This window comes from Mus musculus, chromosome 13, assembly GCF_000001635.26.
Source record: "Mus musculus strain C57BL/6J chromosome 13, GRCm38.p6 C57BL/6J".
Classification (NCBI taxonomy): Eukaryota; Metazoa; Chordata; class Mammalia; order Rodentia; family Muridae; genus Mus; species Mus musculus.
This window is the reverse complement of record NC_000079.6, coordinates 81,425,205-81,442,354: the sequence shown is the minus strand read 5'-3', so window position 1 is coordinate 81,442,354 and position 17,150 is coordinate 81,425,205. Positions and strand designations below refer to the sequence as shown.

General features: G+C 42.3%; 1 protein-coding gene across 12 annotated transcripts in view; it reads left to right on the top strand.

Annotated features, from left to right (window-relative positions):
* The window catches only part of Adgrv1 (adhesion G protein-coupled receptor V1), a 538,324-nt gene that overhangs the window by 191,037 nt on the left and 330,137 nt on the right, over nucleotides 1–17,150 (top strand). For 10 of the 12 annotated variants that reach the window (XR_001780748.2, XM_017315364.1, XM_017315363.1 and 7 more), the window contains 6 exons: nucleotides 2,112–2,307; nucleotides 2,723–2,942; nucleotides 4,650–4,886; nucleotides 6,646–6,795; nucleotides 8,457–8,930; nucleotides 14,609–14,752. Coding sequence is in view for 11 of the 12 variants with exons in the window: in XM_017315364.1 (XP_017170853.1) it covers nucleotides 2,112–2,307; nucleotides 2,723–2,942; nucleotides 4,650–4,886; nucleotides 6,646–6,795; nucleotides 8,457–8,930; nucleotides 14,609–14,752 (1,421 nt within the window). In the remaining variant the exon portion in view is untranslated. The other 2 variants (XM_017315370.2, XM_017315371.2) reach the window with 2 other exon arrangements.

Sequence of the window (17,150 nt, the reverse complement as noted above, 5' to 3'; positions counted from 1 at the left end):
TTGTATGTTTACATTTAAAAATATATTTTCAGTTACTTTTAGGTAACCTTGAATCTCTTTATGTTTTACAAAGACAAATTGCTACTTGGCTTAGGAAAAAAATGACGTTTTGGGATAGCATTGGAAATGTAATTGAGGAAAATACGTAATAAATAAAAAAAATAAACCTTAAAGATTATTAAAGTATGTCTGTTTAAAGCATTGTTAAGGGGCTAGAGAAACGGCTCAGTAGTTAAGAGTAGTTGCTGTTTGGTGTTGTCTTAGTTAGATTTCTATTACAGAGATAAAGCATCGTGGCCAGGAGCAGCATGGGGTGGAAAGGGTTTGCTTATTTCATCTTATAACTTAGAGCCTGCCATCCTGAAGTCAGAGCCGGAGGGAGTTCAAGGTAGGAACCCAGAGTCAGGAACTGACCCAGAAGCCGTGGAGGAGCGTTGCTTACGTACCCAGAAGTGGTGGAGGAGCAAGCCCAAAGCAGCGGGTTTGCTCCTCCCGGTTTTGCTCAGTTTGCCTTCTTATATAATCTGGGACCACCTGCCCAGGGGTGACAACGCTTACATGCTGGGGACGCTCAGACACATATCACTAATCAAGACAATGCCCCACAGACTTGCCTAAGGCCAATCTTATGGAGCCATCTTCTCAAAAAGCTTCTCTTCCCAGATATGTCCAGGTTGTGTCAGTGCGACAGAAAGCAAACAGCACACTGCTCTTGCAAACCTGGATGACTGACTCACACTGCTGGATTCCAGCTCCTGGGGACCTGATGCCCTCTTCTGGCTTCTGGGCAGTTTACATATTCAAAGATCCATACACATGAATAAAAATTAAATAAATCTAAAATATATTTTAAAGAAAAATGTATGTAAATTTAATGTTTATATAGTGTTTATTTACCCTGTAGTGAATAACCACCCTGGAAATGAACATTTAACTCTTCTGCAGGTAGTATCTGGGCACTTGATCTTGTCTTCAGCTCTTCTCAGGCTTGCCCAATGTTACAATTCCCCTTTACCATAAAATCAGGACACACAATATGTGGTTACATTTCTTTCCCAGCAGAAAGAGATGGCTACCTTCCTAGGATATGCCTTTATTCAAAGGTAGACTATAAGTATAATTTAAAAGTAAACATGATACCTTGTTTTCGCAAATGATTTATTGGCTTTAGTGCCTCTACCCAGGTTCTTCGTCTAGCTATCCTGAAAGTTCAACAAGACTCTCCTGTACACTTCCTAAGGCCTTTGGATAAGCCATGGCTTATCACATAAGCGATTTTGTGAATTTCAGCTCATTTCTGGTAAACGGATGCTGCATTTTTACATCGAGAAATAATAGGACTTTTTCTCCATTTACCCATTTCTCATTAATTCACTGTTTCTGAGAGGACGTTTTGGTAATGGATACCTTTTTAATTTAAGATTTAAATTTGAATTTTTAAATTGAAATCAAGCATTGATGTTGATGTTTTTTGATATATTTTTTAGGGCCAGAAAATATAATAGTTTATATAGAGAGACTTAAAAATACTGATACAAGTGCAGTTGAGAAAGACCAGTGAGTAACTGTGTTTGCTGCCAAGCCTGACAAGCTGAAATCAATCCTGGACGCCAACTGGTAGGAGAAGGGACATGATGCCAGTAAGCTGTCCTCTGAGCTCCACACAGGTGCACACAAGCACACACACAGACACAGATACAAACAGACACACATACACACACACACACAATATAAATGAAAAATATCATATGATAGAAATATTATAAGGGTCCTTTGTATGCACTTATATGTATTTCAGCTAAATGTCTAAAGCAGTTCAGAATATTTTCAGTTTGTAGAGATGCTTTTATTTTATTTGTGCATATCATGAAGAGGAGGAAAGCCTGTACTAATGATTGCATAGGCTACATTCATTTTTAAAAATTGTTCCCTCTAAATTTCAGCCTATGGTAAGCTATATTTTTCATAAAGACATAAGACCAACAAAACATGAAAAACAGAAGAGTGTGCACTGGATCCTTGTCTTTAATTGCGTAGTCTAGTCTGGCTGAATCGTGTCAATGTCATTCGCTTTTCCTAGTAACTCGCCTAACCTCACATTCCTTTCACAGTGGAGGAAGATGCCGGCGTGATCACACTCCCTGTCCTGAGGCTTCATGGAACGTATGGCCACGTGTCAGCTGATTTCAGCTCCCGGGGTTTCTCTGCAGTTCCAGGAGGCTACGTACTGCATGGCAGCTCGGTCACCTTTCAGCATGGACAGAACCTAAGCTTTATAAATGTCTCCATCATCGATGACAATGGAAGGTTAGTCCTACAGAAACAGTGCACACACAGAGAGCATAGGTACTGTGACCTAACTTACACCGAAGATGCATGTTCCTGCTGAGAAGCAGCACTTGAGAGAGACAGGGGAATACCAGCAAAGGAGCTGGCCCTGAGGATGGAAACCTCGGTTTTCCCATAAAGGAGAACGGTTCTGTTCCTCACAGGGACCAGAATGGTTAGGATGTGGCAGTGCTTCCCAGCCCACCTTCTAAAGTCAAGAAGTGGGTTGCGAGGGCTTCGTGTTGCGTCTGCTTTTGACTGAGCACCCTCCTCCTGGTGTGTGCCTGCTGGGCCTTGAATATGTATGGCCAATTTGGAAAAATGACTAGCTATTTGGATTTTACAAGCATTTTAATATGTTTAGACTCACAGATTGCTCCTTCTTGCCATGCAGTGAATTTGAGAAGCAGTTTGAAATTCTGCTCATTGGAGCTACGGGAGGAGCGATCCTTGGGCGCCACCTAGTGAGCAAAATCACCATTGCCAAAAGTGACTCTCCCTTTGGCATCATACGATTTCTCAACCAAAGCAAAATTTCTCTTCCTAACCCCAGTTCCACAATGGCTTTACACTTGGTGCTGGAGCGGACCGGAGGACTCCTGGGAGAGATTCAGGTAGTGTTATTATTCTGGTGATGTTAGAAGAAATTTTGAAATATCATATATAATGTTGGACTTTCAACTCCCCAGATGTGTTTGATTATAGTATTTACTACTAACTACTTTGTAAATGTTAAGTGGCTTCTGAGCTCGATGAACATATTTGAAAATGATGTGAGCAGAATAAAATTGAATAGTAGTAGACCATATTTTTTTTTTCAAAAAAGCATGAGTTCTATAAACTCTGCTTGTAACTTTGGGATATACAGCCTGGGTTGCCTGGGTTGCCCAATGGTGTGATGACTTAGGAGAAAGGAAGAATAGATCCTGCAGAGAAATAAGCCTGACCTGTTGTTAGGAGAACTCTACAGAATAGCGGGCTTAAAACCGACATGAGAGGACCAGAGAGCACAGAGGGCACATAGGACCCAGGACTGATGCAGTTTGAGATGTTACCATGAGTTCAAAGAGCATGCCATCAAGGGAGACTTAGCCAGAGAGTATATCACCGTTTTCACATCTGTAGCTCACCCATGCCTGCCCTGTGAAAGATGGATTGTCAAGAGTCGGTGGAGCAGTGCACAGCAGGAAGGATGGTTGGAAGGCTGTGGTCCCTCACTCTGTTATGAGTGGGAGCAGAGGGGACAAGATGTGGTTAAAGAGGGGACAGCTGGTTGGGTTAAAGATGGAGGCTGAAGCTGGTGAGATGGCTCAGCTCAAAGGAGGTCCTGAGTTCAATTCTCAGCAGCCATAACCTTTTCTGACATCTTATGTCCTCTTCTGGCATATGGGTGTACATGCAGCAAAACACACATAGAATGGATCAATGAACGAGTAAGAAAAGAGATGGAGGCTGAAGAATAGACAAATTTTGGGTGGCTCCTAGAAACTGCTGGAATGTGGTGCTAGTCTTATGAATTTCATAGCTGGGGTAAATACTTAAGAATTCTGCTTTGTACATGTTAATGTGGTGTCCTGTTAGACAAGCCCATGGAAGGCTCACTTAGTCTGAGCTTTGCCTGTTGTCAGATGAGCAGGGATGACAGGTAGAGCAGGCGCTTGCGTGTAGGAAGCCATCACAACCATGAGAGCGTAAGTACTCCTGGAGCTGTGACGAGAGCAGAGCTGAGTCTGGGGCTCCTGCCTTGTAGGGGTCTGAAGAAAGAAGGCTGGGGTGGAAGGAGAGGGGAAGAAGCCTGGGAACGAGAAAGAAGAGGCATGCCGAGAGGGAGGAATGGCTTTCCCCACGTGATATGAAAACCACACACACTAGAGCTATAGAAACCCAAAGCTCGGCTTGTTTTAATCCAAACTTTAGTTCCTGATCAAATGTATGAACATTACATTTGCACTCATTTTTACAGTGGGAATTTAAGTATATTTAGAGAAAAACGCACACCACAGAATGTCGTATTCTACTATGCTCTAATTGCTGGAATCCAAGCACATGGCTAGACAGTGTTGAACTCATAAACTTTATCAATGTTTGTATGTTTGTAACATATAAATATTTAAATAGTTTTCTTGTCCTGTGACGATTACAAATAACTAGGTACTATTTTTCATTTTTTTTAATTAAAAATATTATTTTCAGCATAGATAAGCCAGGAATAGCCTGGTATATTCTAGAATAGTTTCATGTTTCTGTACTTTAATAGTGCATGTACTGCAAAAGTCCTTCGCTTAAGATTGCTCTTTACTAAAATGTGATACGCCACGCAGGTGAGCTGGGAGGTGGTAGGGCCCGATGCTGAGGAACCGTTACCGCCACACAATGGAGACTTTGCAGACCCAGTGAGTGGGACAGTCTCTTTTGGAGACGGAGAAGGTGGTGTGAGAAGCATCATCCTCAGAGTTTGTCCTCACGAAGAAACTGAAGCTGAGGAGACTTTTATTGTTCAGCTCAAGCCTTTGAGAGAAGCGAAGTTAGATCCCAGAGCTAAAGCTGTTACGCTAACAGTAAGTCTGAACACATTCACTGCAAGATTTCAGATTTAACGGACTTGTCAGAAAGTTATTTCTACTGCTTGAGACATTATAATGCTGAATAGAAAATACTAAAACTTAAGAAGGCGCTGGGGGTGTGGTTCAGAGGCTGGGGGCGTGGTTCAGAGGCTGGGGGCGTGGTTCAGTTGGGGCACTGCTTGCGCATGAAACCCAGGGTTCCCCAAACAACACTGTTTGGCAATATTCACCTGCAGTGTACCCGACACGGAGGAAGTGGAGGCAGGAGAATCAGAAATTCAGGGTTAACCTCTGCTACATAGAGGGTTTGAGGCAGTCTGGTGTACAGGAGATCCTGTCTCAAAACACACAAGAACATGAAGTTTTAATAATCCCTATGAATCAAACATTCTCATTTTTATATTAATTACATAGCAGCCTCAATATTAACAATTCTTAAAATTTTAATAGAATGTTAAAGTACTTATTTTATAATCTTAGAGAAAATTTGGTGTATGGAGAATATTTGATATTACTAGAGAAGAGTAGTAATTTTTTATCTCATGGTAAACGTAGAAGTTTGTCATCAACTTTTTAAAAAATTAGCTTCTTATGAGTCAGACTGAAGGTTCTTGTTAATTGGCTCAGTGATACAGTGCTATATCTGACCCGAGTTCAGTGTCTTTCATATGAGTTACCCAGTCCAGAGAAGGGGATAAAAACAGTACGAGAAATAATATATTTTGATTTGAAAAATAGTGTTGTTTGGGGTCTGGATCTGTTAGTGTTTTCCTGAGGAAAAGAACCAAAGGGAAACACACACACACACACACACTCATGCACGTGCACATATGTACACGCACACACACACACAAAAGCACACATGTGCATATATAACATGTATGGGAGGAGGGAGGGAAGGAAGGTAGGAAGAGGGTAGGAGGAGGAAGGGAGAGAGAGAGAGAGAGAGAGAGAGAGAGAGAGAGAGAGAGAGAGAGAGAGACCCAGTTGACCAGTTGACCAGAACAGGGAAGAGTTGCTGCAGAGGTCTTGGTATTCCCTGTGGCAGGAACAGGAAGCCCAGGCATGGCTTCTAAGTTGCAATCTTCTTTCTTTTCAAAGTTGCTTTACTCCTTAGTCTTAGTTGATTGGATGAAATCCGCCCACCTTGTTGAGGGCACTATGTTTTCTTTAGAAACAACTGATTCAAAAAGTTAAACCTATCTACAAGTTCCTTGGCAGATATATCTAAAGTGGTGTTTCACCAGACAGCTTAATATCCTATCTTTGCCTATTTGCTACACAACATTAGACAGCACAGGGGCTGGCGAGTAATGTTCAGTGCTGGAACCCTTGCTGAGCACGCGCAGAGCCCTCGGTTTTGTCCTCCTCATCCAAAGCAACAGCCGTTGCCATAGGGCTGTTTGGTCTTTGTCTGTTCTCTATCTTAGGGAGCATCTAAATGGAGCCACCTGGCTGAAGGTTTGAAGCACGGGGTGACTCAAAGGCACAGGCATGAAACAAAGTAACCCTTCACCTTCTATAAGTTACAGTTTTCTAATTGCTTCTCTCTTTGAGGGTAAGAATGGGTTTGAGCTGGACAACAGTGAGTCTAGCAGGAAGATGTTTCTTTTCCCCTCAAGTGGAGTGGCAGATTGTATCCAAGTACCACTTATATGGCGGATTTCTCCTGCTTACCCCTAGGTTAGTCTGTTCCTGCTTTTTCCGTTAGGATTATTTGATCCTCTGCTCACGTCCTGTTAATGTTTGTTAGATACAGAAGTTTGGGGATCCGAATGGAGTTATTCATTTTGCTCCCGAGTCTTTATCTAAGAGAAGGTTCTCAGAGCCACCTCCGTCGGATGGACCCCTGCTCGTGTCCTTCCTCGTCACAAGGTCCAAAGGCACCTCTGGAGATATCAAGGTATGACGTTGATTTGATTTTCCTGAAGGAGTATCCGTTTACACGCATCACCTGTGTGCTCAGGAGAACAGAGAAATTTTATGCTAAAGAATTTGCTGACTTGAGGCTGTTACGGTTTACAGCAAAGCTAAGAGGCGTGTGTGCCTTTGTGTTCTGTTAAAGAACCCTGGCGTGCTCTTTTAGTTAACGTTGGTACAGTGGGCAACACTGCCCACCTTCTTCATCATGAGGGCTGAGATGTTTTCTATTATCTCATTGGCTCTAACAGGAAACCTCCCTGCTTAAACCCTTGGTGACATTTGTAAGTCATTATATTTGCCATGGCCTTATTTCTCACAGAAGGTTTCCATGTAAGCAACTGCTTTTTAAAAACCACAGCCTGTGTTTGTTGGCGTAGCCTGCTTAAGGTGCTCTTGGGATGGTGTGTTGGCTAAGAGATAAAGTTCACATGTTTGTTCTAACCAACAATTGTGTCAGTTTGTGAAATCCCCCTAAACCCTTTGTTTCTCCTTCGAATTGAAGATTACTAGTATTTTTTTTCCATTTAAAAGTTTGTGGTCTGGAGGAGCACTTGTGGCATGAGTAATTATTTGTATTTTACAGATATTCTTTTCATTCAAATATACAACAAAAATAATTACTGAGTTATATACTTATTTTGAAAGATTTTTAGAAACTTTAATGTTAAATTTTCATGTAAATAAACACACCCTGCAACAAAATTAACCTGATAGAAGCTATGGGACGCCGGCATAAATATTCTACTTTCAATATCAAATATAGCTTGTGACTTACCCACCACTAAAGCAAACAGCAATGACAAGAACCCACAACCGAATCAGAAGTGGAAGGACAATTCTGTTCTTGTCTTCTTTCACAGTCGGTGACTGTGGCTCTGTGTTCTTCTTCCTCACGCCCTAATCCTTAGCATTTCCATTTTCTTCATGTTATACTGTAGGCACATGCATATTTGTTTACATATATGCATGTATTATTGGCTAGATTCCATATACGAGAGAAAACATGGATTTTTTTTTCTTCCTGAGCTATGTGGCCTCAACTGATATTATATATCCTAAGTCTACCTACTTTACTGCCAAAGTTTTAACTTCATTTTCTTTGGAGCATAGTAATATTACTATATACGTATATATATTTAAATATCATTATCCATTCGTCTGTTAAGAACAACTTGGTTGATTCTAATTCTTTGCCACAGTGAATGAAGCAACAGTGAGTGTGGATGTACAAGTCTCTCTGCAGTGCCGTGTGGGGTTCTCTGGGAGGATGCGCAGAAGTGAGCTGGGATGTACCATATGCATACTTTTGGCATTGAAGTACTGTGTACGGTTCACAAATTGATATATGCGTGGAACTGTTATGTGGAAATGTTAGAGTTTACTTGCTTCTCCATCCTTTCAAATCATGCACTTATTTTAGAAGAAGATAAATAATACGATGAAAAGGCACCCAGTGCTTCAGATTGTGTAAGAAGGGAGTCACTGTAATTCCAAACTAGCATATATTTCCAAGTGTGTTTGAAGGTTAAGACCACCTAACCTACGTTTCTCTTTTGCATGTCCCAGAAGAAGTAGAGTAGGGAGGTTTCTCTCTGCACACGCCGAGTCCCATAACTGCTGCCTTTCTTCCTGTCATCCCAGGTGCACTGGGAGCTAAGCAGCGAGTTTGACATCACTAGAGACTTTCTTTCCACACGAGGATTTTTCACCATCGCTGATGGAGAGAGTGACGCAAGCTTTGATGTCCACTTGCTGCCAGATGATGTCCCTGAGATAGAGGAGGAATACGCTGTCCAGCTTGTTTCTGTAGAGGGAGGTGCAGAACTGGACCTGGGAAAATGCACCGCGAGGTTCTCTGTGTCTGCCAATGACGACCCGCATGGTGTGTTTGCCCTGTATTCAGATCGGCAGTCAGTCCTGATTGGACAGAACCTTGACAGATCCATCCAGATTAACATCACCCGGCTCGCTGGAGCGTTTGGTGCTGTGGCTGTCAGAGTTCAAATACTATCTGATAATAAAGAAGACCCAGTGGCTACTGAAAATGAAGAGAGACAGCTGGTGATCACCGATGGTGCCAGATATAAAGTAGGCTTGGTGCCCTTGAAGAATCAGGTTTGTAGCACTTTAAGTTCCTGAAAATTCAAGCAGAATTCCTTTGGGGGAGCCCTTGTGTACCTCTCAGTCAATGCTGAAAGGCATATTTTGATATTTAAAGGTAACCTATAAGACAAATTTACAAAATGCATATAATTATTGGATAATATGTTGGTGAGTCTGGAGCGAGGGAAAACCAGGTTTCTATTTGGAAATAATAGATCTTCACCCGGTGTCTTAGTTAGGGTTTTACTGCTGTGAAGAGACACCATGCCCAAAGCAAGTCTAATAAAGGACAACATTTAACTGGGGCTGGCTTACAGGTTAAGTGGTTCAGTCCATTATCATCAAGGCAGCGCCCAGGCAGGCATGGTGCAGGCAGAGCTACATGTTCATCTAAAGGCCGCTAGCAGAATATTGGCTTCTAGGCAGCTAGGATAAAGGTCTTAAAGCCCACACCCACTGTGGCATGCCTACTTGAACAGGACCACACCTTTTACTAGTGCTGCTTCCTGGGCCAAGCATGTACAAACCATCACACCCTGACTCTGGCAGGTACACATTTAGTACTTACAAAGCTCAGTATTGAGAACTGATGCGTGTTCCCCAGGATCTGGACAACTACAAACACAGCCTGATAGCTTTGCTGCTGAACTCAGAGATCTGTAACATTGGAATTGACTGCTACTGTCTGAGATGCTGAGGAGGAGGAAGCATAGCAAACTATGCTGCTGACATTTGGGGTAACCATGATAAGAATGCCTGTACATGGGTAAGATGGTTCACGGAATAAGGACACTTGTCACCAAGATGGCCTGAGTTTAATTCCAGTGACATGCATGGTGGTGGAAGGAGAGAACCAACGCTCATAATTTGTCTTTTGACCTTCACACTAGAGCAGTGGCAGCTTATGAAAGAAAGAGACATAACAAAGTCTTTGGGAGGCAAAGGCATGCAGATCTCTGCTAGTTCAAAGCCGGTGTGATCTACATAGTGAGTTCCAGACTAGCTAGGGCTACATAGAAATGCTCAAAATAAAGTAATATTTTTAAAAATTAGTGCATAGATTTCCTCTGAGACATGCACACTCACCCTGCCACACACACAAGGCTAGACCTCAGACTGCTAGAAGACCCCAGAAGTCTTTTCTGTCTAAATCCACCAGAAGTGTCTTGAGCAACTGTGTAAATGTTCACAAGGACAGCATGCATTCTCTTCTCTGTTGTACGAGAGAGGCTCCTTTAGTTCATTCACATGGCACTTCATGGTGTTTGTATTTTATGGCTAAGAAATCTGCCCAGAAAGTACCTAGATTAAAACCATGAGAAAAATCTAAAGCTTTCATTGAGAAGCTAGCAGGTCATGGTGGAGGGTACTGTCACAGTGGAAGAATGACAAAGAGTAGAGTTCTGAAGCCCCTGGGGAGCACCCACATCAGTTCTGAGGCCCCTGGGGAGCACCCACATCAGTTCTGAGGCCCCTGGGGAGCACCCACATCAGTTCTGAGGCCCCTGGGGAGCACCCACATCAGTTCTGAGCCCCCTAGGGAGCACCCACATCAGTTCTGAGCCCCCTGGGGAGCACCTGAATCAGTTCTGAGCCCCCTGGGGAGCACCCGAATCAGTTCTGAAGCCCCTGGGGAGCACCCACATAAGTTTTGAGCCCCCTGGGGAGCACACACATCAACTCTGAGGCCTCTGGGGAGCACCCACATCAGTTTAGTGTCTGCAAAGCACCTGAGTGTTGTTTTCAGTTAGTCATGCTGGTCTGCCTGTGTTAGCTAAGGAAGCACTAGAATCGAGAGACAAAACATGTCACTTTATTAAAGAACGTTATTGGAGAACTGCCCAGAACAAGGTGAACATGTCCAGCATTGGGGAAGTTGGAGCCATACTGAAGAAACCAAAGATAACGTGACTGCCCTTCCTTTGTAGATCTTGCTGTGGGTCAAGCAGGAACTGGTGTAAGTAGGAGAGCTTGAACACACAGCTACATTTTAGGTGATGCACATCTGATCTTTTGTGTTTTTGAAAATTACAACTTTGAGAGTGAGTTACATAGATGCCAGAAGGTGGTGGAAAGACTGTAAGACACTAATGGGGAAATGTAGAGACTTTCTGTTCATGCCATCTGTGTTTCATGTAAGTGACAACAAGGCCCTTTGAAATGATAAACAGCATGCCTAGTACAAGAATGTTCACTTGCCGTGAGACTTTTTAATCTTTTGTACGTGTAGGTCTTTAGTTTTGTTGGTGCTTAGCGAATGGGGAAAATTGCGACTTTTGCTAAGGTGCTGCTATCACAGTTGTTCTGACATTTGTGCAGATCTATGGGAAACTTAAGTATGACTAATTTGTCAGTTTCTGAAATCTATGCCCTGTGCCTAAAAAACAACTGTACAGGAAAACATAATGAAAATATGGGGAAATGAGATGTGCATGAGTTATCAGGTGAGGGGTTACTCACAGGAGTAGAAATAACAAATGACTTTGCATCACCAAAGCCCTCCCCAGCATGGGCCACAAGTGCACAAAAGTTGGAAACTTGCAGCATCACACACGACTTCAGGCAGCTCAACGGGTGTAAGAGAGTCCTTTCTAAGTACCTCTGTTGGTCTCAACCTCTTGCAGGCAACTGAGCTGGTCCTGCTTCTTCCAGGCAGCTGCTCTGGTTGAGTCTTCTCTGCAGCTTGGCTGCCTACTCTTGTGAAGAAGGTGCCTAATGAGGCTAGTCAGGTGCAGGGACTTCCTGAACCTAGTTTGTTGTCTACCTTCCTTCTTAAGGAGCTCTCCTATGGAACATTTCAATCTCAGAGGAAACTGTAAACAACACATCTCTATCAGATTCCCTTCCTGTAGGGCTCAGGGGTCATTGTGGAAGAAGAGGTGGAGTGATTATAAGAGCCACAGGAAGTGGAGGACAGCTGTGGAACAATACTTTCTGGATATGACAAAGCCATTCCACACATGAACTCACAGCAACTGGACCTGGACAAGGTCTAGCCAGTCCATCACTAGCCAAGAAGTTATTGATAACTGATTGTTACTGGAAGAGGAAAAGTCAGTTTTTGTCAGAGTTGTGACCTCTGATAGGCTGTCCATGTTCCAGCGGATGGTGCTCCACCATGCACATACAGGTGACGTTCACTGGACTCACAAACTTAATGAACCCTACATGAAATTGGGAGGGAAACATGATAAGAAAAATAAGATTTGGGATGGAGGGAGTAGAAGGTGGATTTGATCAAAACACATTGTGTGCACACATGGAATTCTCAAAACATTAAGAAATAGTTATGAATATAACATGTATATTCCATATATCATCACTTTCTGACCATATTCAAGTCATAATCTGCTGGTGAACACTAAATGTCATTGCCTTAACTTTTCAATGAATTTATATAATTGTGTAGTAAGGGGTCACTGACAACTAAGCTTTGTCATAGAGAAATGTAGACCTATCTGTTATTTTTGTCAGCCAGAATTTATAGTACAAAACTGACCTTAGACTATGTATAGGTAAAAACCTATATAATATATATTATAGGAACAAAAGAGCCTGGTCTACCTAGCAGTATGAAAGTCAGTGGTCTTTTTTTTCCATGTCACATAGAAATCTTTTTTGTTTGTTTGTTTTTTATTTTGGGGCTTTTTTGTATTTTTTATTAGATATTTTCTTTATTTAAATTTTAATTGCTATCCCCTTTCCTGGTTTCACTCCCCTCTGCTCATCAACCCACCCACTCCTGCTTCCTGGCCCTGGCATTCCCTTATACTGGGGCATAGAACCTTCCCAGGACCAAGGGCCTCTTCTCCCATTGATGACTGACTAGGCCATCCTCTGCTACATATGCATCTAGAGCTGTGAGTCCCACCATGTTCTGTCTTTGATTGATGGTTTAGTACCAGGGAGCTCTGGGGGGTACTGGTTAGTTCATATTGTTGTTCCTTCTATGGAGCTGTAAACCCCTTCAGCTCCTTGGGTACATTCTTTAGCTCCTTCACTGGGGACCCTGTTCTCAGTCTAATGGATGACTGTGAACATCCACTTCTGTATTTGTCAGGCACTGGCAGAGCCTCTCAGGAGACAGCCATATCAGGCTCCTGTCAGCAAGCTCTTGTTGGCATCTACAATAGTGTCTGGTCTTGGTGGTTGTTTATGGGATGGATTCCCAGGTGGGGCAGTCTCTGGATGGTCATTCCTTCAGGTTCTGCTTCACATTTTGTCTTTGTAACTCCTTTCATGGGTATTTTGTTCCCCCTTCTAAGAAAGATCAAAGTATCTACGCTTTGTTCTTCCTTCTTCTTGAGTTTCATGTGGTTTGTGAATTTCATCTTGGGTATTCTGAGCTTCTGGACTAATATCCACTTATCAGTGAGTGCATATCATGTTTGTTATTTTGTGATTGGGTTACCTCACTCAGGATGATATCCTACAGATCCATCCATTTGTCTAAGAATTTCATAAATTCATTGCTTTTAATAGCTGCGTAGTACTCCATTGTGTAAATGTACCACATTTTCTGTATCCATTCCTCTGTTGAGGGACATCTGGGTTCTTTCCTGCTTCTTGCTATTATAAATAAGGCTGTTATGAACATAGTGGACCATGTGCCCTTATTACATGTTGGAACATCTTCTGGGTATATGCCCAGGAGTGGTATTGCTGGGTCCTCAGGTAGTACTATGTCCAATTTTCTGAGGAACCGCCAGACTGATTTCAGTAACAGCCAATTACAATCTCAGATGGATATGCACTGTCATAGATGCACATGGATATAATAGGATCATAAGTTATTTGATTTTGAATTATTTATTTGTTTTATGCATATCTACAGGTATGTCTGTGAACCACATGTTACACTGGTGCCCAAAGACCAGATGAGGTTATCAGATACCCTGGGACTGCAGTTATACAGTTGTGAGCTGCCATATGGATGCTGGGAATTGAACCTGAGTCCTTCAGAAGAGTAGTCAGTGCTCTTATCTCAGAGCCATCTCTTCAGCCTACTCTTAAATTATTTTTGTATGTGTACAAATATTCACTGAAGGTTATAGCCAAAGGACATGTTTCACAAACAGACAGGATTGCTTTAGACTCCACAAACATGCACACTTTTTAAAGGAATATTCTGTGTTTGTAACCAAGTTAGGGGTCAACCATTTTCAATAGCCAATGAGAAGATCCACTTTGAGTTTCAGATGATTCTAGTATGATAGCAATTTGTAAGTTCACAATTGCCCAGTTTGCTAAACTTTGACATTAGTGATGCAGCAAGCATGTTAATGATCTTTCTTTGCACAGACTACTGCAGTAACAAAGGTACTCATGTCACAGTCAGTTCTGAGCGACTGTCATTAGAACCCATAGTCCCTGCTTATGGAAGAGAGCAGCAGTGGGTTTCCCTGGGTTACCCACTCTCTCCGCTCTGTTTTTTCCATCTCCCGGGCTCCGTGGTGATGTCTCCTGTGGTTCTCATCATTCTTTCGACTACTTCAGCACATGAGGAAAGGTTGAAAATTCCTATATTTGCTCTCTACAATCACAGCCAGGCACCCCACCCTTTAAAATCCGGGGGCTTCTTTTTAAAGACTAGGGAAAGATTGGGACGAAGGAAACTCTCTTTTCTTAAAGGAACTTAAATGTTTGCTGTGACCCAGATCTCTGAAGATTGCTTAACTGTGTGTTTACAGGTTTTCCTATCTCTGGGCTCTAATTTCACCCTGCAGTTGGTGTCAGTAAGGCTTCTGAGTGGACCTTTCTATGGAATACCAACAATTCTCCAGGAAGCGAAGAATGCTATTCTCTCTGTTCCTGAGGAAGCTGCCAATTCCCAGGTAACTGGCCCTGGGTGTAGTTCTCAAGTCAACCACAAGAGGGAAGCACTAACAGGAAGCTCTAAGGTCTTCAAGAATTTCTTCATTCAAAATATATTTATTTATTTATTTATTTTTGGAATTTCACCGCATACACTCCCGATCTCACTCACCTCCCAGTCCTTTCATATCCATCTTCTTGCTCCGGTGACTCTCTCCTCCCTTCACCCCCCAAATAACAACAAACAAGCCGGAGTTGTACTGCCCTTACACTCTGGAGCATTGTCAAAGTTCCACTGGCCATCCTCCTAAAGAAAACCGAGTTCTTTTACACCAGGTCATTGACTTTGGAGAGGCACGCTTCAGCATCCGTATCGCAGTTTTTATTTTATTTTACTTTTTATTATTTATTTTTAACTTACTCACTTTATATCCCGCTCATTGTTCTCCTCCCTCAATCCTCCCCACCCCCCACCCCCATCTCCTCTGAGCAGATGGGTCCTCCCTGGGTATCCCCCACCCTGGCACATCAAGTCTCCCGGAGGCTAGGCTCATCCTCTCCCACTGAGGCCTGACAAGGCAGTCCAGCTGGAAGAACATATCCACATCTTGGCATCAGCTTCTGGGAGAACCCCTTCTTCACTTGTTCAGGACCCACATGAAGACCAAGCTGCACATCTGCTACATACGTGCCGGGAGGCCTAGGACGGATTTTTAAGCGTTCTCTTTGATGGCTTCCTTTCTAGGCTGTTAGGTTTTTGTTTTGTTTTGTTTTGTTTTTTGCGGGTGCGGGGTGCTTCGGGTGTGAGTAGGGCTCATCACAGATGTCCCCATTTCTCAGTTTTTCTCAGCTGTGCATCTGCAGTCGTCGATGTCACTGCTAAAGTAGTCTCCTCGCTCTTTCATTTGGAGCTCAGATCCTGGGTTTCCTCGTGGTTTCTGGTGGCAGCGCAGACCACGAACAAATAATTTATTTTTAAGAAATTTTTTTTTAATGCTCTGTGAATTGAATACAGTGGATTTTGATCTTGTTCAACCTCTTCTCTTTCCACATAACTCCTGCAAAACCTGTGCCCCTCCCTCAACTGCACTCAATTTCTTACTGTTTTTAAAATTAAGGAAATTTAAAATATAAAAATCCATCAAGTCTAGTTGGTGCTGATCAACACTGGAGCGTAGTTGACCTACCAGGGACAAAAAGACTGGGGGTTTTGTTTGTTTGTTTTGTTCTGTTTTTAAGATTAACTACTTTTTCAAATTTAAATAGTCCCATGAATATCAAAGGATTTGTTATATAAAAATAATTTGCCAATATTAAAAATTTAGTTAGAAATGTATTTGCCTTTTCAGCTTGTTGAAAGATTTTATTTTGAACAGCTGGAATGTAAGGTCTAGAATATACATCCTTTTGAAAGGAGTAGTCAACTAAAGCCAAACATTTCTAATTGTTAGTGTAAAATCTTTAATATTGAGGCATTTAGTGCTAAATGAGTACAGTTATAATAAAACATTTTAACTTTTTATTTCCTTACAATATTCAGGTTTTTATTTATACCTGGGCTTTGGTTTGCCACAGAAAGTCTGTGCTTTTGACTGGTGACTGGTGACTGTTATAACCTGAGTCTGTGCATCTAAGTTAAAAAGATTGTTCCCAGTCACTCTGTAGGCTAACAAAACCAAAACAAATAAAATAAAAACCAAAAATGAAACCCTTTCCTTTTAGGCCCTTTGCAGGAAAAAAATGCCATTGGCTATGGAATGTGTATTTCAAGCTGGTCTGAGACGTAACCCTGTCCACAGTGAGCCCCAGCAGTGAATTCAAGCCTGGTCTACAAGGGGTTAATTAACATGATTGTACCAGAACGTGGGCATGGACGATTGCTTTAGTGTGGGCTCTTCAGTGGCTTCCCCCTGGGCATCTCTTCCACAGGGAATGAATTTGTTCTGTCCCTATAGTGGAGTCCACAAAGATTAAAACAAGACAAATAGACCATAGCCAGCACACGCCCTTCATTCTAGCACTCAGGATCAAGAGTCAGGTGATCTATCTCTGTGTGACCAGCTCAGTCTATACAGTGAGTTCCAGGCACAGGGGCTGTGGTAAGACCCTGTTTTCACAAAAAAAAAAAAAAAAAAAAAGAAAAAAAAAAAAAAGAAAAAAAAAAGAAAAAGAAAATGTCTTAAAGTTGCCAGTTGTTCTTTGGCCTTTGAGAGCTGCAGACGTGAAGTGTCCCTCAGGAAACCAGCATTCCAGATGTGCCCCATCAGAATTTCAAAGCGGGACATACGTCTTAATCGATGACTGCTGGCCCAGTGGCAGCCCACATTTCCATGTGGTGAGAGCAGGAGAGGAAACCTGAGCTGCTCCGTCAGATGAGACCAAAATCAGGCTTCGTTCTAAGCCACAGATTAGAACTAA